Consider the following 22,175-nt stretch of genomic DNA (forward strand, 5'->3'; position numbering starts at 1 on the left):
ACAACAAAGCCGGGGACGGGGCGGGGGGGATGGGGAGGAGAGTGCCAGTGTGGTAAAAAAGGAGAAACATCTATAACAAAAATCAAATTAAAAAAAGAAAGAAAAAAATAAAACAAAATGGCTTGAAATTCAGAGATATAATGAGTTTTATTAGATCATTAGTCTAACCACTTTGTTTTTCAAATGAGACTAAGATATAGAATTGCAGAATGAGAGCATTGGTTCCCAAATGCTGCTACAAGGACTGTCAGTCTGAACTTCAATGAAAATTTCTCCAATCCCAGAAAAATAGGAACTACTGGCAACCAGTCTTTCTTGGGAAGAACCATCCTTTATTCTGTGAATATATCTTACTTTTTTTTCTATTAAAATGCCTCCCCTCGTTTTTAAAATCAAATGATGCTAAGAGTAAACATTTTCTTAATCTCATATGTTTCTTGATAGAAAAATGTCTGACCCCTTCATCCCCCAATTTTTTTCAGATCTGTGTAGTTACCAAAATCCAAGAGTTGGGAATCTCTTGTAAAGAACAAAGCATGAATTTACCCAATAAAAAATAGAGGGGGAAAAAAACCAAAAAAACAGAAACAGTTCAGAAAAGGAAAAAAAGTCTACCCTTACTAAAAATGCAAATTAAAACAATATGCTTTATTATTGGGAGTGCAGTGAAATTGGCATTTATACCCCTTTTTGGAAATGTGAAGTTATACAATGTATTTAAGGGTCAATTTGGCAGTATGATTTTTTTTTTTTTTATCCTCACCCAGGACATTTTTACATTTATCTCCAGATAGAGCAGGAGAGAAGGGGGGAAGAGAGAGAGAGAGGAACATTGATGTGAGAGAGACACATCGAGTGGTTGCCACCCACACGACCCCAACTGGGGCTGGGGACAAACTGCAACCGAGGTATGTGCCCTTAGCGGGAACCGAACCCGGGACTCTCTGGTCCACAGGCCGATACTCTAACCACTGAGCAAAACCAGCCAGGGCGGCAGTATGGTTTTTAAAAAAATTTTTTTATTGATCGATTTTAGAGACAGGAAAGGAAGGAGGGAGAGAGAGACATCGATTTGAGTGTTCCACTTATTTATGCATGCATTGGTTGATTCTTATATGTGCCCTGACCCAGCATCAAACCAAAAACCTTGGAATATGGGGACAATGCTCTAACCAACTGAGCTACCTAGCCAGGGCAGTATGTTTTAAATTTATTAAATTGTATGTACAATAGTCCCCCCTTGTCTGTGGTTTCCACCATGTCAGTTACCCACCCAGTCAACCGGGTCCAAAAAATATTAAATGGAAAATTCCAGAAATAAACAATTCATAAGTTTTAAATTATGTACTGTTCTGAGTGGTGTGATGAAACATTGGGCCACGCCACTCCGTCCTGCCCAGGACGTGAATCATCCCTTTGTACAACATATCCATGCTGTATATACTATCTGCCCTTTAGTCGCTTAGTAGCTGTCTGGGTTAGCAGATCATTTATTTATGAGAGATAGACCACATTCATATAACTTTTATTATAATTGTTCTATTTTACTACTACTTATTATTGTTAACCTTTTACTGTGCCTAATTTATAAATTAAACTTTATCATAGATGTATAGGAAAAAACTTGGTATATATACAGTTCAGTACTATCCACAGTTTCAGGCACCCTCTGAGGGTCTTGGAATATATCCCCTATGGATAAGGGGAGACTACTGTATTCTTTGGCCCAGCAATCCTACTTCCTGGAATTATTCTAGGAAACAATTATAAATATGCATAAATACTTATGTGCAAAAATGTTTGTAGGATCTTCTAATGTCAAAAAAAGAAAAGGAAATAGCTTAAAACAGCGGTTCTCAACCTGTGGGTTGCAACCCCTTTGGGGTCAAATGACCCTTTCACAGGGGTCGCCTGAGACCATTGGAAAACGCATATTTCCAATGGTCTTAGGAACCAAGACACCATTCCTCTATCCATCTCCAGGTGGGTCCGCCCACATGCAGATACGCCACATGCAACATGAGAAACTGTATTAAAGGGTCGCGGCATTAGGAAGGTTGAGAACCACTAGCTTAAAAATCAAACATTTAAAGGGATTGATTAAATATGTCTGGCACATGAATTGATTATAACCATTAAAAACCAATTGTAGAATAATTTTTAATGTCAGAAAAATGTTAATGGTATATAGTTAAGTAATAAAAGCAGATTTAAAAACAATATGCATGTACAGAAGGAATTCAGAAGGCAGGAAGGACACTTTCCCAGTTCCTTCTATCGACTTCCCAGCCAGAAGTCAGCCCACCAGCCAGGAATATTCCTCTGCAGGAAAGTCCCCTTATGGGAACATTAAGAATAGGGAATATGGGGGATGGGAGAAATCAAAAGAGATTGTTAAAAGAGTACAAACTTTCAGTTTTGAGATGAATAAGGTCTGAGCATCTAATGTATAACATGGTGACTATAGTTGACAACACTATTGTATAATTGAAATTCGTTAAGGGAGTGGAACTTAATCATCATGCTGTACACTTTATATCTTACAATTGTATTTGTCAATTTTACCTTGTTTTCTTTTTTTTTTTAATCCTCACTCGAGAACATTTTTTGCATTTATCTTTAGATAGAGTGGGAGTGAGAGAGGGGGGAAGAGAGAGAGAGAAACATTGATGTGAGAGAGACACCTCACTGGTTGCCACCCACACAACCCCAACTGGGGCCAGGGACAAACTGCAACCAAAGTACATGCCCTTAGCGGGAACCCAACCCAGGACTCTCTGGTCTGCTGGCCGACCACTGAGCCAAACTGGCCAGGGCCCTTTGTTCTATTTTTATTTAACCATTTATTTAGTCACTCTTACCTTGATAAAACTGAGAGTGGGAAATAACTGGGAATAGGGCTTCCCCCTCAACATCTCTGAAAATGTACATTGTTGAATAAACAAGTATTAGTTCTTGAGGTAGGTAAAAAATAGAACCTCCATCCCAAAAATATTAGAACAATATACAAGTAAACATTGGTACAGGGAATTCATTATAGTTATATCGCTATGTGCTCCTTGGGAGTAGCAAACTTAGCAATTATATGGCAGAAAGATGGGTTCACAACCTGCTTTCAAGAAATTCTTAGAATTATGTTGTAGATACCTGAATACATTCAGCAACAACTTATTAATGCCTACTTTGTTCAAGGAAGAGTGCTAAAACTGGGATATAATACTACATAAAATGCAAATAGTGCCTTGAAGCTCCCAGGCTAGTGGTGAAAGCAGGTGCATACAAAATTACAATGAGGTGAGCTAAAGTGATTAGAATGCCATTAGAGTGATTATGCTGAGAGACTCAGATAAGGTTCTGGAGAAAGGAAGATTTAGGTTGTGTTGGATGGAGAATAGGAATTCTATGGAATATCATTCAAAAGCATTAGACCAGAAGAAAAGGAACTTTGTCTTTGGGTTGAATCTGGCACTCATCTAGGTTTCGCCAGCTAACCTTAATCTAACCACTACTGTTGCAGCTCTAAGAGTAATATCCCTCGTGGGCTGCATGGCTTTTCCACTCAGACCTGAACCTTTAGATAAATGTGTCATTAACTTAGCTTTTCAATGGATAGTGATTATAGTTGCTAATATCTTGAAACATAACTAAACTTTAAGGTGTAAAAACAAGCAGTTTAAAATAATGAGAATGTCCTCTCCATCATTTTTTTCTCACATATATTTCCTCTGTTTTCTCTCTTCCCTCTGTGTAAAAATCTGAATCTCTTTCTTTTCCTTTTCCTATTATTCTCTGATTCATCTTTTCCTCCTGTTTTTTTTAACTTGTCAAAAATACAGAATTAAAATACTTTTTAAAGTATACTCGTAATTACTGTAAAGCATGGTAATTAAAATTAAAGTGCCATGTTTGCAGTTTCTACTTTAAAAAAAATTAATTAATTGAGCCTATTGTGTTATTATGAATAAATTAAGTAGCTTGCTATGTGTTCATTGGTTTTCCATTGTGCCCACCCCCCACCCCACCTTCCTATGAAGATACCATAGTAATGCTGTGATAACAACTATTATATTTGAATGCTTTTCTAACTGAAACAATGCTAGGAAGTCTTTCTAGTTTACACAGCACTTTCCTTGTCCAAAGTCCCATACAACTAAACATAATATTTCACCAAGATCTAGTTTTTTTTTAATGAAAATATATGCAAGTGTAGTAGTGTTACTAAGAACAACATGGAATGGATTTTTCATTCCTAAAATCATTATTCTTTGGTCTGGACAATTCACGCCTTCCTTAGTCTTAACTAGAGGCCTGTGCAAATACATTCCCTTTCCAGCCCGATTCTTGTCCCAAGGCTTTCCTAGAAAGAATTTTTACAGCTATCACAGTGCAGTTCTACAGCATAAATACACAAAAGCATGACCGTATGAAAAGAATAGATTGGAAGGATAGTTACAAAAGAACTCTTGTGTTTACAAAGGGTTTATTTCACAATGTTTTAAAAGAACATGTTTACTTAAGTCCATTCCAAATTATTTGAATTTTTCAGAAATGTATTTACTAGGTAAATAAAATTATCTTTTCCCCTCCTTTGTCTGATCTAGATGAGAATATCCTAATGCTACACCTCACAGCTCTTAGTTTGTTTGCCTCCATTATAACACCAACACCTCAGGTTGTGGAAGAAGCAACCCCACTCAGGAGAACAGGAGCTTCCCTCACTGCAGCCAAATCACTCCACTGCAAGTACTTCCCATCTCTAAAGTGAGGAAGCGAATATGTCACTTATTCTAAGTAAAAGAGAACATGATAAAAAAGATGTTGTTACATCATTTACTCCCTGGACGGAAGAAAATGATAAGGAGGACAAGTTTGAAGATGCCCATGAGATTATCCCTGCAGCAGCAACAATGACTCTAATATCTTCCCTGGAAGAATGCACAACTGGATTGTATTTATTTCTAAATAACAGGTTCTCAGATGCCATAAATCTCATTTATCCGTGGTCGAAAAACAGCATATACCATGCTCTAGTTTATGGTATCCTTATGGTTGTCAAAGCCATCTTGACTTTTGATCCACAGGATATAGAGATTGGAATGACTGCTGTAAAGGAAGCTTTGAAAACTTGTAACAATTTCCGAAGAAAAGGCAGGATGACAAGTTTTTCTCGTCTAGTGAGTAAACAGGGAATCAAGGCTGTCAAAGAAGAGGAATTGCATGCTGAAGTCTGCTATGCTGAGTGTTTGATCTTAAAATCAGCTGTAACACTTATACAGGACGACAGTATACTTGGTTTTCTTAAAAGTGGGATCAACATTGGGTTAAGTTACCAAATATACAAAGACTGTCAACAAATATTAACACAGATACCTACCAACCAAAGCAAAACCTCCAGACACCTGGTTGGAGGAATAAAATTTGGACTTGGAACATTCAATTTGATGTTATCACTTATGCCACTAAAGACACTTAAATTACTCAATGTTGTTGGATATTACGGTGATAAAGAGGTAGGCTTGACTTTGCTTCGTGAGAGTGCATCTGAATCCCATATTAATAATGTCCTAAGTATTTTGACACTACTCTTCTATTACAATTATATCTGTGTAGCTTTTGGTGTTGAAATGGGACATAATTCTTCTATAGAGAACCTCTTCCTAATGTATCTCCAGAAATTTCCAAAGTGTATCATACTTAAATTTTTTCATGCACGTTTTAGTATGTTGAAAGGAAGATTTGAAAATGCACAATCAACATTAGAGGAGTGCATTGTTATTCAGAATGAATGGAAGCAGCTTAATCACCTCTGTTACTGGGAACTCATGGGGTGCCACATTTTCCAGCAGAATTGGAAGCAGGCTTACCGCTACGCTGATCAGCTGTTTCAAGACAGCAAGTGGTCCAGGGCAATGTATTCATACAGTAAAGCTATGCTACTGGCTTTGCTTCCTTCTGGCTTTGCTAAATCAGTAAATGAGGACATGAACTCTCTCTTCTTAAATGTGGATAGCCTGAGAATCAGATTTTTAGGAGCTTCTGTGCCAATAGAAAAGTTTGTTGCTGAGAAGGGTCAGCGCTATGGTTCTACTACAGGCTGGTTTACAGCACAACCCATTCTGGAATTCATTTATGCCTGGAGTGGTTTTCGAGTCATGAGCAAAAGACTACACCTTATTTCATGCTGGCTATCAATAATTGACAAAGGACACGATCTTTTACGAGAAAATCCAAGTAAAGAGTATGGCACAGATGACATAAGTTTGCTAAATTTACTGAAAGGTCTATGTCTGAAACACTTAGGCAAATATTCGATGGCTGAGCAGTACTTTAATCATGTTATTCAAAAGCAGAAATTGTTAAAATATGACCATTATTTGGTGCCGTATGCTTACTATGAACTGGGAATTCTATACTATCTGAAAGGAGATTATGACAGTGCAATAAAAAACCTAGAAAACATAAAAAACTACAAAGACTATTCCATGGAAGCCCGGTTACAGTTTAGGGCTCATGTAGCTCTTGAACAAATAGCTAAAGAAAAGTGATGTAGATACAGTGTGGTTTTGTTTACTGTGAGTGAAGTATCTACAGTCAGTAAGATAATTAACAGGTAGAAAAATCATTTCTTTGTGGAAGAAATCCAAGAAGAGGCAGCTGCTAAGAATCTGACTGGCAACAAGAAATAAATTCCTTTTCCCTCTTTCCTTCTTCATACCTATAAAATGGAATGTCTTAGACTGGCAAATGGAGTGATGTACATTCTTGACAAAGAAAAGGCAAATGATGTACTTTATAAAAGATACTCTCATGTAGCTATGAACTTATCAATCATGTTAGAGAACATTTTCAAAATGCAAAATATATATATATATATATATATATATATATATATATTATCCTCACCTGAAGATATGTTTATTGATTTTAGAGGGAGAGAAAGGGGGAGGGAGAGAGAGAGAGAAACATCAATTGATTGCCTCCTGTGCCTGCCCCCACCAGGGATCAAACTGCAACCTAGATATGTGTCTTGATTGGGAATCAAACCCACAACCTTTTGATGCACTGGATGATGCGCCAACCAACTGAGCCAGCCAGCCAGGGCTAATATGTATTTTTTAAAATATTTTTTTATTGATTTTTTTTTAGAAAGAGAGGAAGGGAGAGGGAGAGAGAAACATTGATGTGAGAGTGAAACATCCATCAGCTGCCTCCTGCTTGCCCCCTACCAGGGATTGAGCTTGAAATCCAGGCATGTACCCTGACAGAGAATTGAACTTTCCATGCACGGAATGATGCCCAACCAACTGAACCACACGGGCCAGGGTCAAAAAATATTTTTAACCTCTCATTAGGTAATGTATACAACTCACAAATAAAACAGGGAAAGTAGCTACACTAGGAATCCCAGTGCCCTGTACATAGTTTTGGGGGTTTTTTAATCCTCACTCGAGGACATTTTTCCATTTTTTGTCCAGATAGAATGGGAGGGGGAGAGAGAGAGAGAGAGAGAGAGAGAAACATTGACGTGAAAAGGAGACATTGAGTGGCTGCCACCCGCACGACCCAACCAGGGCCGGGGACAAACTTCAACCGAGGTTTGTGCCTTTAGCGAGAACTGAACCTGGGTCTCTCTCGACCGCAGGGCGATGCTCTAACCGCTGAGCCAAACCGGCCAGGGCTACATGTTTTTATTTAATTGGTAAAAGAAAGAAAAAAGTTTAAGTTCTTACTGACATTTCAAAATAATGATGAACTGAAGAGCATAGACTATGAATAGTTTTCCCTCATTAACAATAATTTGTTGTTGTTGTTAATCCTCATCTGAGTATATTTTTCCATTGATTTTAGAATGGGAGGGAGGAAGGGAAAGAGAGAGAAACATTGATGTAAGAGACACATCGATTGGTTGCCTCCCGCATGACCCCAGGGCTGGGGAGAGAACTTGCAACCCAGGTATGTACCCTTGACCAGGAATTGAGGCCATGACCCTTTGGTCCACAGGCCAATGCTCCAAGTGCTGAGCCAAACCGGCCAGGGCCATACACAGTAATTTTTATTGGCTTTTTATACCAAGGAGGATATTTACTCCATGTGCTCAGTAGTATATTTTACCTTTTTTTTTTTTAGGAAGCCTAAACATGGGGCTATAATTTACAGCAGTGTAAAAAAGAAAGAGCTGCCCCCACCCCCATCCATACACACATAATAAACCCTTTGTAGATAATGGGAAGAGGCCAAGAGGAAAAAATAAAAAGACAAGATAGTTTAGTTACCACTAGCCCTCCCTTTAGCTGCCTTCCCTAAGGTATAATTCCTATTAAGACCAGCTCTTCAATATAATTAAACCACTTGCATCTATCCTGTGTCATTGTTAGTGGGCTAATCTGAGAGTAAATAGCAGCTGTAGGTATGGATCTTGGTATTGTTTTACCCACCTTAGGGATAAAATCAGTCCCTAGTTTTTAGACCATTAAGTCTGGCTGAGTGTGTCCTCTATGCAGTCACCTTCTTTTTGTGGAAAAAGAAGTTGCTGGGAAAGTTTGCTTTGCTGAAACACATTATCTTAATGCTTTGAGTGTCCAAACAACCCACTGGAGCACAACTTGGGGCTAGTACTTCAGATTTAGAAATGCTTAGGTTGAAAAACTTATTCCTCATTAATTAAAAATGACTTTTAGGTGCACAACTGTACTTGAGCTATTCACTATGATTTAATAATGATGAAAGTATATAATGGTTAAGAGGGCAGGCTCTGGCCTGATTGCCTGGATTGGAATTCTAGCTCTGTCACTAACTAGCTGTGTGGCCTTGGGCCTCCTGTGCCTCAGTTTCCTTAGCTGTAAAATTGGGATAATAATAGTTCCTATCATATGGTTTCCCCGTGTTAAGACTTGAGTTAATATACATTTATTATCACTACGACTACTAGTAAGAATAATAATACATTATTCTTCAGCGAAGAGGATTTAAATTACTTTTTGGGAAAAAGCAAATATTTCTCTGTTACCTGCTTTGCCAATCTAACATTTGATCTGTTAATTTGCTTTTTTTCTGTTCTTACTTTATATTGGTCATTTATGAAATAAGTAACTCTGCTTAAATTTTGATTTTCTGTTTTGTACCAATTTCCAACAATGAATAACAAATTCATTAATTGGTTAAACAGATATATGTTGAATATCTACTATATGCAGGCATGAACAGAGCACTGAGGGTATAAAGATAAAGCATAGTCTCTCTCCTGAGGACTTTATTAGGGAGACAAGTTAGATAAGTATTTTGTTGGGGGTTGGAAACACTTAAAGCAGTTGCTTAAACCAACAGGAGTTTATTTGTCCCACACAAAAGAAATCTGAAGTGGGTAGTTCAGGTCTGGTCTGGCTCTTTTATCTTGTATTTTTCTGTGTGGCATATAGGCCTTCTCATGCATGTTTCCTCATGGTGGAATGAGGCTGCCTCACCTCCAGGCCTTATGTCCAAGCCAGGCAGGCTGGAGGAGAAATGGGTAAGGCACACCAAAGGCTTTCTCTTTCTTAGGAGGCTTTGCTTTTTTTATTTCAGAAGAGACAGCCTTCCTAAGAGTGTCCATGTATATCTCATTGGCTTAAAATATTCCTATGGCCACTTCTACCTACAAAAAAAAAGCTGAGAATGAGTTTTAGCTTTCAAGCCTCATTAATTTGGAGGTTGTGGGAAAGGACTGTTAAATGAACCAATCTGCAATTAACTGCCCCAACACATATATAAATAACAATATGCTACAGATGGTATTAGAGGGGCACAGTTGAAAAGGAGGCAAGGAGTCACCTGGAAAAGACTATGCAGATCTAACAGGAATCTTGGGATTGACATTTCCTTGGCGAAGTTGCTACCCACAGCCCAGGTTCTGGCCTTGAACAGGCCCAACAGTTGACTAGACACATTGAAGCTGATTTTTCACCGAATTCACAAGAAATTAAGGTATAATTTATTCTACTAATTTACTTATTTATAGTAGGGATTATTTCAGAATTGCAAACTCAATTTCCTGTAGGGATCAGGCAAGTAATATAAACATAGGAAAGAGCCAAATGTAAAACAAAAGTGGTGGGAACTAGTTGTGAAGAAGAGAGAGCAAACCTATCTAATGGCTTACAAATTATAAAGAAATTGAACACTGTGCAGATATTAAACCTGTCTGCACATCCTGATACAATCTTTAGCTCCTAGTTTGTGACTTCTGGTCTTTTCCTTTCTGTTGACTTGAAAGTGCTCATATTTCTGTCTCAAGAACCATCGCTTTTAATACACAATGTACCTAGAAAACTAGGAAGGAGTCAAGGGCGGCATGGTGACCATGCAACCAAAATATAAAGAGAAAGTTATAGGAATATCTATTCCAGGCCAGGGTGAGATATAATCCATCCATTCCTCACAATATGGATACATCTCTGGGAAGTCTCTGTCTTCCACATTCAGAGTGTCTGAGGAATATCTCCCAATCTTTTGCTTGCTGATGGTTCTTCTTTTATGCCTTCTGCTGCCAACCCTGGGTTACTGAATGTCTCAATAGTAGGGTTCAATACAATTATGTTTTCGTCTACTACAATATAATCCCATTCCAGCCCTGCTTCCAGAAAATGCAACCAGGTCGCTAGGTTTGGAATTTCCAGTCATACCCACATTCTTTAGTTACCCATATTATAGATGGTCTCTTTGTGCAAATGAATCACAGATCTAATCACATCCATTTTATTTAACATTTAGGGTTAGTTTATAAAAGCTTGGAGGAAGTACCTCAGTGTTGCCTTCTGTGCCATAAACATAGATAAAGTGCTATTGAAATTTTTTATTCCATGGATACATTTTCTTATTTAATTTAGTAAATATAATAACTAGTTGGAGGCCTGATATCCTGAAAAAATGAAGAGGAAGATGGGGCTATGAATGAAGAAAAGAACAAAGAGAATTTCTGTGAAAGACCTAGTATCAAAGTTCTTCTCAGCATGCCCTTGCCCCAGTCAATTACTAAATCCTCTTGGTTTCTGCTTTGAAATACTTGTTGAATCTACTCTGTTTTGTTTTTTTTTATCCTCACCCGAGGACATTTTTCGATATTTTGTTCAGATAGAGTGGGAGGGTGAGAGAGAGAAAGATCGACATGAAAGGGACTCATCAAGTGGTTGCCACCCACACAACCCAACCAGGGCCAGAGACAAACTGCAACCCAGGTACATGCCCTTCACGGGAACCGCACCCGGGTCTCTCCGGACCGCAGGCCGACGCTCTAACCGCTGAGCCAAACCGGCCTAGGCTACTCTGTTTTTTTTTTTTCTCTATTTCATTTCCATGCTGTCAGCTTAGGTTAGGACTTTATTATTTCCCATCTGGACCTAGTTTTTAGGAATTCAGTAGTGGATATCCTCTTTTTGTTCCAAGATAATTCCAGAGAAAAATAAAAATGGTTAACTCCACTTTTTTAAAAAATCAATATAGAATTATGTAAAATCTATATTCTTACCACTGACATTGATTACCTCATTGAATAAAAGGAACTCAATGGAAAAAAATGGCACTAATTTTTAGCCATAAAGACATTGTCTAGGCATAGTTGAGAGGCAGTGTACAAAGCAGCAGCTTTCTAAACTTTCACACATTACATTTGTTTAGTATATCAGAGTTCACAAAGTCTGTTCGAAGCATTTCATCCTAGGAAAATAGTCCTATCTTCATTCTACTGCTAGGGAAAGTAATCTTCCCTCCCTGAGGTTGTAAAATCTCCTCTCTGGGCAGAGTTGGGGAAGGCAGATAACTATACCGCCTCCTATAAACTGGATTTCCATTTGGAAAGTGGTTCTGGAAATTTTTTCCCTTAATACCACTGCTTTGTTGAGTAAAGAGGCTACATTGTACATAAAGTTTCATGCTGTATATGCTCTATACTTCCCTATTTTCCCCATATCCAATTTCTTTGTATCTGTCTAACACACCAATTTCACCATATCATTCCATCACTCAAATTTTTCAATTCTCGCTCTATTCACTAATTAAATGTTTGAAAGTTCTTAAAATAATGCCTGGCACATATTAGATGCAATATAACTGATTAAGAAATAAAAATTCAATTCAAACTGGGCACCACCTACTAATACTAGGCAATGCTTGAGGTAGGCTATCTGGTAGTAAACAAAACAGACATGGTCCCCACCCTTAGGGGGTTTATAGGGTTTACTAAGTGACTGTGTGTGTCTTACTCATGAAAATTTAGAGCCGAGAGGATCTTGGGTCATCTAATCTCTCATTTTTACTTATAAATAAGAAAACTGAAATCTAAGAAGGCAAATGACTTCCACAGTCCTAAAGCTGGTATGAGCACAGTCAGTGGTATGTAGGAACCAGATTAAACAGGCTCAAAAGAACCCATTGTTAAATATTCATAGTTTTTTGTGTGTGTGTGTGGTACGTGCCCCTAGTGGGAACCAAACCCAGGACTCTCTGGTCTGCAGGCTGATGCTCAACCACTGAGCCAAATCGGCTAGAGCTGAACTTGTAGTTCTTAACAGAAAACATACATGTACAGGTACACAATATATGCTTGATGAATAAGCATGGACATAAAAAATGAACGCTTCTAATGGGTTCTACTTGTTGAATAAGTGAAAAAGTTAAAACATTAAAAAAATCTTAGGCCTTGCTGTGGACATGACCAAAAAATATTTTCCCATTAGGTTTTTTCCCTGCTACGTTGGTAGCATTCAGCCTATTGGGAACATTTTCTTAACCCTTATTTTCATTGTCTAGATTAACATTGTCTAATATAAATACAGCACAAGCTATATGTGATTTTGTAATAGTCATTGGTAATTTTTACATAGCTGCCTTAGATCTCTGGAGTCTTGCAGATGTCCTCTGTCTAGCTAATCCTTTTATGTTGCTAGTGACCAGATAGTTTGTGATCACATGATCATCTCTATTCTTGTTATTTAGGACTGACTGAAATGACAACTGGATTGGGCCAAAAAGGGGATTAAGGAGTCAAACTCCGGAGAAACTAAGGCAGCGTGTGGGAGGACTCAGAACATGTGAAATTCCTTAAATAAAAATTTATTAACTTTAAATAATAGTGCCTATGTTGCAAATAATAGAAACCATTTACACTTTTTATAAAAAAAAAAAAAATCTTGGGCCAAAATGACCGGGGTTATTTTTTCCTGACCTTACCTTACATGAAAAATAAATTCCCACCCGATCCCCACTTTATTTTTTACTTACTTTTAAGACCACCCCACACTGTGAATTGAAATTTGTGATAGTTTAGCCCAGGCAAGCCAGGTCTATCTTAGCACCATGATAAAGAACAGCGAACAGCCCTGGCCGGTTTGGCTCAGTGGTTAGAGCGTCAGCCTGCGGTCCACAGAGACCCGGCTTCGGTTCCCGCTAAGGGCATGTACCTTGGCTGCAGTTTGTCCCCGGCCCTGGTTGGGTCGTGTGGGTGGCGGCCACTCGATGTGTCCCTTTCACATCGATGTTTCTCTCTCTTCCTCTCTCTCCTTCCTGCTCTATCTGAGTGAAAAATGGAAAAATGTCCTCGGGTGAGGATAAAAAAAAAAAAAAAAAAAAGAACAGTGAACAGTCAATATAAGACTATTGACAATTTTCAATTTTATTTTTTAAAATATTTTTTCTTTATTGATTTTAGAGAGAGAGGAAGAGAAAGGGAGAAAGAGATAAAAACATCAATGAGTGAGAACATCGATTGGCGCCTCCTGCATGTCTCCCACAGGAGATTTGGCCAGAAACCTGGGCATGTGCCCTGACCAGGAATCTAACCAATGACCTCTTTGTGCATGGGACAAGCCTCAACCAGTGATCCACATCGGCTGGGCGACCACTGACAATTTTTAAACTTTTGATTTTCTTCAGGGCATTTAATACACTTTTCTTTTAAAAATATTTCTTGCTACAATTAAATGTATTTTAAAATCTAAAATAAGCAATTTTGATACCGGCAGAGGAAGGGATTAAGTGTGTATGTGGAGGTTTGAGAGGGAGGCAGACCTTAGGAAGGAGATGAAGGGAGAGGGAGAAAAGGAAAGTGTGAGAGAAGGGGCACCAACTGGTATGAGGGACACACCAGGGGGACAAAGGGTAGGGGTTGACTAGGGAAAAGTGGCACCATCTCATCTCAGTGATGACACGCTGCTGGAGAGGGTCTTTCTGAGAACTTGTGTTAGGGAATTTGCGTTAGTGATTTGCATCAGCAGATGCTGAGAATGAGCCTTTAGTTTAGTTAGGAGACTAATGGGAAAGGGGAGAGACGGGAGGGAAATTGAAGGGGTAACTTAAGCTAAGCTTGAGGCTAGCTTCTACTTGTAGAATTATGTATATATAACAAGGGCGAAAGTCTTTCATTGTGCGGTACAGATAGAAGGCTTAAAATGTAAATGACCAGTTGTCACAAAATGGTTAACTCTTTGAGAGTATTTTTATGAGGTCAAACGTTTTCCTTCACTCTATAACAATTGGTATTTATATTAAGTCTTTGTAGATTTACAGAGAACTTTAATTGGCAAAATTGAATGTAATCCACTAAAGCCACATTGATATAATCAGCCAATCATTCAATGAGTGAAAGTTGTGAGAATCCTTTTTTTTTTTTTGAAATGATGACAGTAAGAAACAAGATAGTACTTCAGGATTAGATGGACCTCAAATCCCAAGCAGTGAGGGAAAAGCTGACTAATTTTCAATGTTTTCTGCCTTGTGGTTTGATGTCTTCTAATTCAGTTTTTGTAAATTTCCCTGGGTGTTCACATTTGCAGGAACTCAACATTTACCACCTTATACCATTTTTCAGGATCATAGCCCAGAAAAAAATTCTGGACCGTTCCAGGAGCCAACTAAGTACGCGACCATAAACTTGTGGTGAAAACGAGTCTTGCACTTTCCCGCTTGGGGCTGGGGGAGCTCATGGTGAGTCTTTGGCTAGGTGGAACGCACCCGAACCCGCGCTCTTCTTCCCTGCAGAACTGTACCTAGGGCACGTCCCCAAGGAGCAGGCACGTAACACCGTACGCAGGGCAAACAGGAAACACCTGGCCCTGCCGTCTTCTCCAAGGCACTGTCACCTCACACTTCCAGAGCTTTAGGATTTACCTGGAGGGTTCAGGTGTTTGGAATCCATGGCAAAAGTGGAATTCCATTTCTGCGATCAACGAGGACCTGGCACAAGCATTTTCCTATTTAAAAAAATTTTGGATAGGGGTGGGGCCCCAGCGAACAAGAAGGCTTACTCTTCCACAAAAATGCCATCCGCGCCCACACCGAGCACCCTGCCTTCAGCACTCCAGGGCCAGCGACTTTCGGACCTTTAGGTTTGAGTAAAGCCGAGGACTACAAAACAGAGACTTCTGGGGGAAGGAAGTGACGATGCGGCACAAAGCATGCTGGACCCAGGCGGGCTCCCCTCAAGCGGAGGCTCCTTCCTCGGAACGTGGCTGCTGAGGAGTGGGCGCTGCTAACAGTGTTAACTGGTATTTGTCTCGTTTCTGAGGATTAAATATGTTAAGTAGCACTTGGCTTGAGTACGGCTCAAAGCAGCTGCAGGGTAGGCCCATAAATCTGAGCGCCACAGCCTTCGCTGCTGTCTCCTCGTTTATGCCTCCTCCAAACTAATGTCAAGACGTTGGGAAAAATCCGGGGGACATCTAGCAGAGATAGAGCCGAAGAGCGAGGAGGTGGATGTCTGAGTTTTCTTTTTCAGTTTTTGGCAGAAAGTGGTGCGGAGTGAGCTGCTTTGGTCGCAGGAGAGCAGAGAGAGGGTCTGAGCGCCTGCAGACCGGCGCCCCGAGCCAGCGTGAAGGCGATCGGGACCGCGGCTGGGCTGGGCTGGAAGTGTGCCAGACGAGTTACCCCAGCCTGGGCCCGCGGCTTTCACACTGGATAGTAAATATCGTATTAACTATTTTCCGATACGGTACTTAAGGCAAATCACAGATGTTCTTTACCTCTAGGATGGAGATCAGGGATAAGACATTTGCTTGGGTGGAACATATATATTAACCCGAACTGGTGGTTGTTTTAGATCTAGCCAGATGGCAACTGCGAATGAATGGATGAAGAAGGGTCCCTTAGAATGGCAGGATTACACTTACAAAGAAGTCAGAGTGACAGCGAGTGAAAAGGAGTATAAAGGATGGGTTTTAACCACAGACCCAGTCTCTGCCAAGTGAGTATGGGTCCTGCTTTCCTGAAATCATGACACCCTTTTCTGCCTCTGTTATATCCAAACTCAGAAAGTGGATAATGAAAGACAAATTATTCCCATATATGAATTTTATTGCCTTTGAATCTAAGTGCGGCTCTATGGATTACCTTGTCAGATTAGCCAAATTCATAGAAATGAGACATTTTTTTCTTACTACTTTTTGTTGGAAAATTTCAAACATACACAAACATAAATAGAATGGTATAAGGCCCTGGCCGGTGTCACTCAGTTGGTTGAGCATCGTCTCATACACCGAGAGGTCACGGTTGGATTTCCAGTTGGGCCACATGCCTGGTTTCCGGCTGCATCCCCAGTAGGAGGTGTGCAGGTTCTGGCCAACTGGCATGTTTCTCTCTCTCCCTCTCCCGCGCTCTAGAATAAATAAAAACATTTTTAAAAAATGGTGTTAGAAATACTAATCTTACCCCTCCTTCCATGTATTTTAAAGCCAATTGTAGACATATAATTTTGTTTATAAATATGTCAATATATCTCTTAGTAGATTGGAACTCTTTAACAAATGTAAGCATAATATTATAACATCTAACAACAGTAATAATTATTTTAATATTAGCTAAATCCTAGTTTGAGTTCAGATTTGCCTGATTGTCTCCAAAATATCTTTTTACATTGGTTTATAAATTTGGTTGATATGTCTCTTAAGTATCTTTTTTTTTCCTCACCCGAGGACATTTTTCCATTTTTTTTTTTGTTCAGGTAGAGTGGGAGGGAGAGAGAGGAACAGAGAGAGAGAGAGAAACATCGATGTGAAAGGAACACATCGAGTGGCTGCCACCCGCACGACCGACCAGGGCTGGGGACAAACTGCAACCGAGGTACATGCCCTTAGCGGGAACCGAACCCGGGTCTCTCAGGACCACAGGCCGACGCTCTAACCGCTGAACCAAACTGGCCAGGGCTTAAGTATCTTTTTTTTAATCCTCACCTGAGGACATTTTTGCATTTATCTTCAGATAGAGTGGGAAGGAGAGAAGGAGGAAGAGAGAGAGAAACATTTATGTGAGAGAGACACATCAAGTGGCTGCCACCCAATGACCCCAACTGGGGCTGGGAACAACTGCAACTGAGGTTTTGCCCTTAGTGGGAACTGAACCTGCAACTCTCTGATCTGCTGTCCGACCCTCTAACCACTAAACCAGACCAGCCAAGTCTCTTAAGTATCTTAATCTATAATTCTGCATTTTCTCTTTTTAGTTTTCCTTGTTCCTTATTTGTTGAAGAAAATGAGTCATTTGTTTGATAGAATTGAACCCATTCTGGATTGAGCTTATTGCATTATCATGATGTAGTTTATTTTTTTAAAATATGTTTTTATTGATTTTATAGAGAGAGAGGAAGAGGGAGAGAGAAACATCAATAGGCTGCCTCCTGCACACATGCCTGAAACCTGGGCATGTGCCCTGACTGGTAATCTAACTGGTGACCTTTCAGTTCACCAGATGAAGATGATGTAGTTTTTTTTGTTTGTTTATATTTTTTATCTTCACCTGAGGATATTTTTCCATTTATCATCAGACAGAGTGGGAGGTGGGGGGGGGGGGGGGGGAGAGAGAGAGAGAGAGAGAAAGAAAGAAAAAGAAAGAAAGAAAGAAAGAAAGAAGTGAGAGGAACACATCGACTGGTTGCCTCCCACATGACCCGACCAGGGCTGTGGACGAACTGCAACCAAGGTATGTACTCTTGACCTGAATCGAACCCAAGAGTTTTTGGTTCGTGGGCTGACGCTCTAACCACTGAGGAAACTAGCCAGGGCTGATGACATAGTTTAACATGTTCTTTTATACCCTGCATTTCCTATAAACTGCTATTCGTATTTAGAGGTTTGATTAGGATCAGATTTATTTATTTTTCTTTATTGATTTTTAGAGAGAGAGGAAGGGAGAGGGAGGGAGAGATAGAAACATCAATGAGAGAGAACATTGATTGGCCACCTCCTGCATGCCCCCTCCCCCCCACTGGGGATTTGGCCTACAACCTGAGTACATGCCCTGACTGGGAATCAAACCGGCGACTTCTTGTTGCATGGGTTGACACTTGACCACTGAGCCACACCGCTGGGCTGATTTATTTTTTGCAAGACTACTTTAAAGGTGGTCACACACATACACACTTTTTATTTTGGAATGGTTTTAGATTTACAGAAAAGTTACAAAGAAAGTACAGAGAATACCCATGTATCCAGCTCCCCCTAATGTTAGCATCTTACAATGTGCATTTGTCAAAACTATACATTTATATGAACTAAACTAATCAATTGGATTTTATCAGTTTTTCCACTAATGCCCTTTTTCTATTCCAGGATCCAATCTAGGATCCCACGTTACATTTAATCACGTATCCTAGTCTCCTCGATCTGTGACAGTTTTTCAGTCTTTCCTTGTTTTTTATGACCTTAACTCATTTGAAGAGTACTGGTGAGGTATTTTGTAGAATGTCTCTCAGTTTGAGTTTGTGTGATGTTTTCTCATTAGTAGACTTGGTTTTGGGGAAAAGTAAGTACCACAGAAGTGAAATTCCCTTCACATCACATCGTATCATATATCATATTGTATTTTATTTAGAGTTTTTGCATTTGTATATGTGAATGAGATTAGCTTGTAGTTTTATTTTTTAATCCTGTCACCTTCTTTTGGTATCAAGGTTATATTAACCTCATTGAACATGTTAAGGCATAGTCCCCTTTTATAGACTCTAGAAGAATTTGATTAGATTAGAAATGTTTGATCCTTGAAAATTTTATAGAATTTATAGATTGCCTGGGTCTTTTTCCCCTTCCATGGGAAGTTTTTAAACTAGTTTCTCAGTTTTTATTTAAAGATTATTGGACTATTTACACTCTCTCTCTCTCTTTCTCTCTTCTCCCCCCCCTCCCCCCAGTGGTAGAAACTTATGTTTTCCAGGAAGTTATCTGTTTTAATTTCAAAATTAGTAGCATAAATTTGTTCTTTATATTTTATACTGCCTTATTCTTAGTATTATTTATATGTCTTCTTTCTTATAAACTTTTTAAAATTTATTGATTAGAGAGAGAGAGAGAAAGGGAGAGAGAAATATCAATTTGTCGTTCCACATATTTATACATTTATTGGTTGCTTCTTGTATGTGTCCTGACTGAAGATTGAACCCACAACCTTGGCACATTGGGACAATGCTCTAACCAACGGAGCTACCCGGCCAGGGCCTTCTTTCTGTTTTATTATTAATCTTGCTGAGATTTGTGAAAATTTTTTTTTTCAAAAAACAAACTTTTTGCTTTCATCCTCCTGAGTCTTGTTTTCTATTTTATTTACTTTGTGCTTTGTTATATTCTTTGGTTTGCTTAGAAGAGGAGTTATTCAATTGTTTTAACTCTAAAAGTTAAATCTGTACCCTCTCTTCAGGACACAGTTAAGGCATTCAAAGCTCTTTGAGTAATACTTTCACTGCCTCCCACAGTGATTAGCTTTAGGCTGAACAAAAGTTTAGATGTTTAGGACCCTCAGTGAAAGCGTCTGGTGGTGACAGGATTAATTTTAAACAGGGAAGAGCAGTCCCTATTCTAATGACCTTCTGGGGTTGATGCCTCTCGTTCCGTGGCTTCTTCCATAGTTTTACGGGCCTTTAGGTTTTTCTTTTGAAAATCTGCTCTGAACTTTCTTTTCCTCCAAAGTATTGTCCTCGTGAACTTCCTTGAAGATGGCAGCATGTCTGTGACCGGAATTATGGGACATGCTGTGCAGACTGTTGAAACTGTGAATGAAGGGGACCATGGGGTGAGAGAGAAGCTGATGCGTTTGTTCACGTCTGGAGACTGCCCGGCACACAACCTTGAGGATCTGGAAAAGAGAAAGAACAGCCTAAAGAAGTGGCTCGAGAAGAATCACATCCCTGTCACTGAACAAGGAAATGCACCAAAGACTCTCTGTGTGGCTGGGGTCCTGACTATAGACCCACCGTATGCTCCAGAGAATTGCAGCAGCTCTAATGAGATTATTCTGTCCCGTGTGCAGGATCTTATTCAAGGACATCTTGCAGTTTCACAATGAGTGGCCAAGAACTATGGATGCGTTGAAATACGACTTATTTTTCCTTTCTTCATACAATGTTTTGAATGTTAAGGCCATCATATTACAGGACTTTAAAAGCACACAAGTGTGTATGTGAATTTTAATTTGTTGTCTTGGTAAAATCAAAGATGTAGATTACGAGTGCTAATAAATAGTGAACTGTGACAAGGATAATACCACATGCAACAAAATTAGCACAGGGACATCAGAACTTAAGTCTTTTCTTTTGATGGAGATATACATCCATTTTGTTAGGCAAGAAATATATTTGGAAAAATCACAACATGTTACATTCAGTATAAAATGCAGTAAGTCCCTTGTGCTAACTATATGTGTCTGTTAAAATTTGTGTGTGTGTGTGTGTGTGTGTGTGTGTGTGTGTGTGTGATGAAACTGGTTGAAACTTCAAAGTTTTGACTGTTGGTGAAAATCTTCACACATGAGCCTTATAACTCTCAAAGTGAGAACGGGCTGGTATCGCTGAGGAAGAAGGTAAATGTGACAGGCATCTTGCAGCTGAATTCAACTCAGTTCCTTTGCCTGGTCCCCATTTCTCAGGGTTAGGCTCTGTGTGGAGGCTTCTGGGCTAGAAAGGGGCCTTTTCATGGGCATGTCTAGAATGACACAAGGTCACATTAGATTAGAACTCGGAGGCCCTGACTCCCTAGGTCAGGGTTCAACAAAATGTGGGCCCTTAGGACAAATCCAGCTTGCCGCCTCCATTTGTTAAAGTTTTATTGGAACACACCTACTAGTTTATGTTTTATGTGCACTTGCTTTTTAGACATAATGGCAGAGTTGAGTATTGGGACAGAAACGATATGGCTTATATTTAAGAAAAAATATGGCCCTTTACAGAAAGTCCTTCCCTCACAACTTTGAAGTTCCATGATCCTGTATGAAATTTGGTGCATAACCTTTCTCCTTGTGACCTTGGAATGTCTTCGCAAAGCAAATAGGGGAAGGTTAATGAAATTAAATTTAGCATGGAAAAGATTCTGACACAATGAGGCCTTGAGAGAGTAAACCGTACAGGAAATTACTCACAGCATCATTTGGGTTTTGTCCTTGGCGCAGGGACAGGTGCATTGGTGTTGGTAGATTTATTTGCTGTCCGACTGATGAGCTGGGGACAGAGACTGTTTCTTGGCAATTGGTCTTCTGATTGTTTAAGCAATTTACCTGAGTGCTGAGGAAGTTCATAATCTGGTTCTGCCGTGAAAACCTGTCTGCTTTGGGAGTTGCCCCAGCCAGTTCCTCAGCTAAGAATCTCCCCCAGGAGTTTAACTCAGCTGTTTCAGATCCCCCTCTGGTTCCAGAGGCCCAGAGGAAGATTTCTCCCCAAAGCTGGCTGTACCCCCTGCCGGCAGGAGGCGGTCGCCAGGGCAGCGGTCCCCTTGCGGCAAAGTTTCTAACCTTTGCACTGATTTCTTGCTATCCCATTATTAATCTGATTTCCTAAATTAAATCTCTCCACATTTTCCTAAAGAAGTTATTGCTGAAATAGGTTTTTCCATGAATTAAGTTAAAAAATATATATATTAATGAAAAATTTAAAACATTCACAATCATTTTATTTGATGAGAACTGGTGAAAATTTCATGATGCCTTGAAGTAGATTCTGAAATGCTGGAGTCAGGGGTAAGGATTACTGTAATTCATGCTTATGTTCTGGGAGAAACCAGAACAGTGAAGGACTATAATTACACATACTTAATTGCTTCTACTGCCAAATACAGTTGTGTTTTTTAAAACTATTGTGCCCTGCCCAGTGTGGCTCAGTTGGTTGAGCACCGTACCATGCACTGAAGGGTTGCCAGTTCGATTCCTGGTCAGGGGCATGCAGGAGGCAGCCGATCAAT

General features: G+C 39.5%; 2 protein-coding genes and 1 pseudogene across 3 annotated transcripts; all 3 read left to right on the forward strand.

The window, feature by feature from the left end:
• Positions 1-4,775: 4,775 nt before the first annotated feature.
• On the forward strand, positions 4,776-6,545 carry LOC118630449 (tetratricopeptide repeat protein 39B-like). The gene has a single exon (XM_036262225.1). It carries the CDS (start codon positions 4,776-4,778, stop codon positions 6,543-6,545), a length of 1,770 nt encoding a protein of 589 aa, XP_036118118.1.
• A 6,096-nt stretch (positions 6,546-12,641) lies between these two features.
• LOC118631302 lies at positions 12,642-12,754 on the forward strand (annotated as a pseudogene).
• Positions 12,755-15,431: 2,677 nt separating this feature from the next.
• On the forward strand, positions 15,432-20,639 carry GEMIN6 (gem nuclear organelle associated protein 6). Of its 2 annotated transcripts, none has more exons than XM_036263193.1 (3): positions 15,432-15,512; positions 16,064-16,207; positions 19,917-20,639. In XM_036263193.1, exons 2-3 carry the CDS (start codon positions 16,074-16,076, stop codon positions 20,290-20,292), a joined length of 510 nt encoding a protein of 169 aa, XP_036119086.1. In that variant the 5' UTR covers positions 15,432-15,512; positions 16,064-16,073; the 3' UTR covers positions 20,293-20,639. The 2 variants fall into 2 exon arrangements, with proteins under 2 accessions (XP_036119086.1, XP_036119087.1); XM_036263194.1 differs by lacking the exon at positions 15,432-15,512 and adding an exon at positions 15,543-15,716.
• Positions 20,640-22,175: the final 1,536 nt, after the last annotated feature.

Source organism: Molossus molossus, unplaced genomic scaffold, assembly GCF_014108415.1.
Source record: "Molossus molossus isolate mMolMol1 unplaced genomic scaffold, mMolMol1.p scaffold_m16_p_15, whole genome shotgun sequence".
In the NCBI taxonomy this organism is placed as follows: domain Eukaryota; kingdom Metazoa; phylum Chordata; class Mammalia; order Chiroptera; family Molossidae; genus Molossus; species Molossus molossus.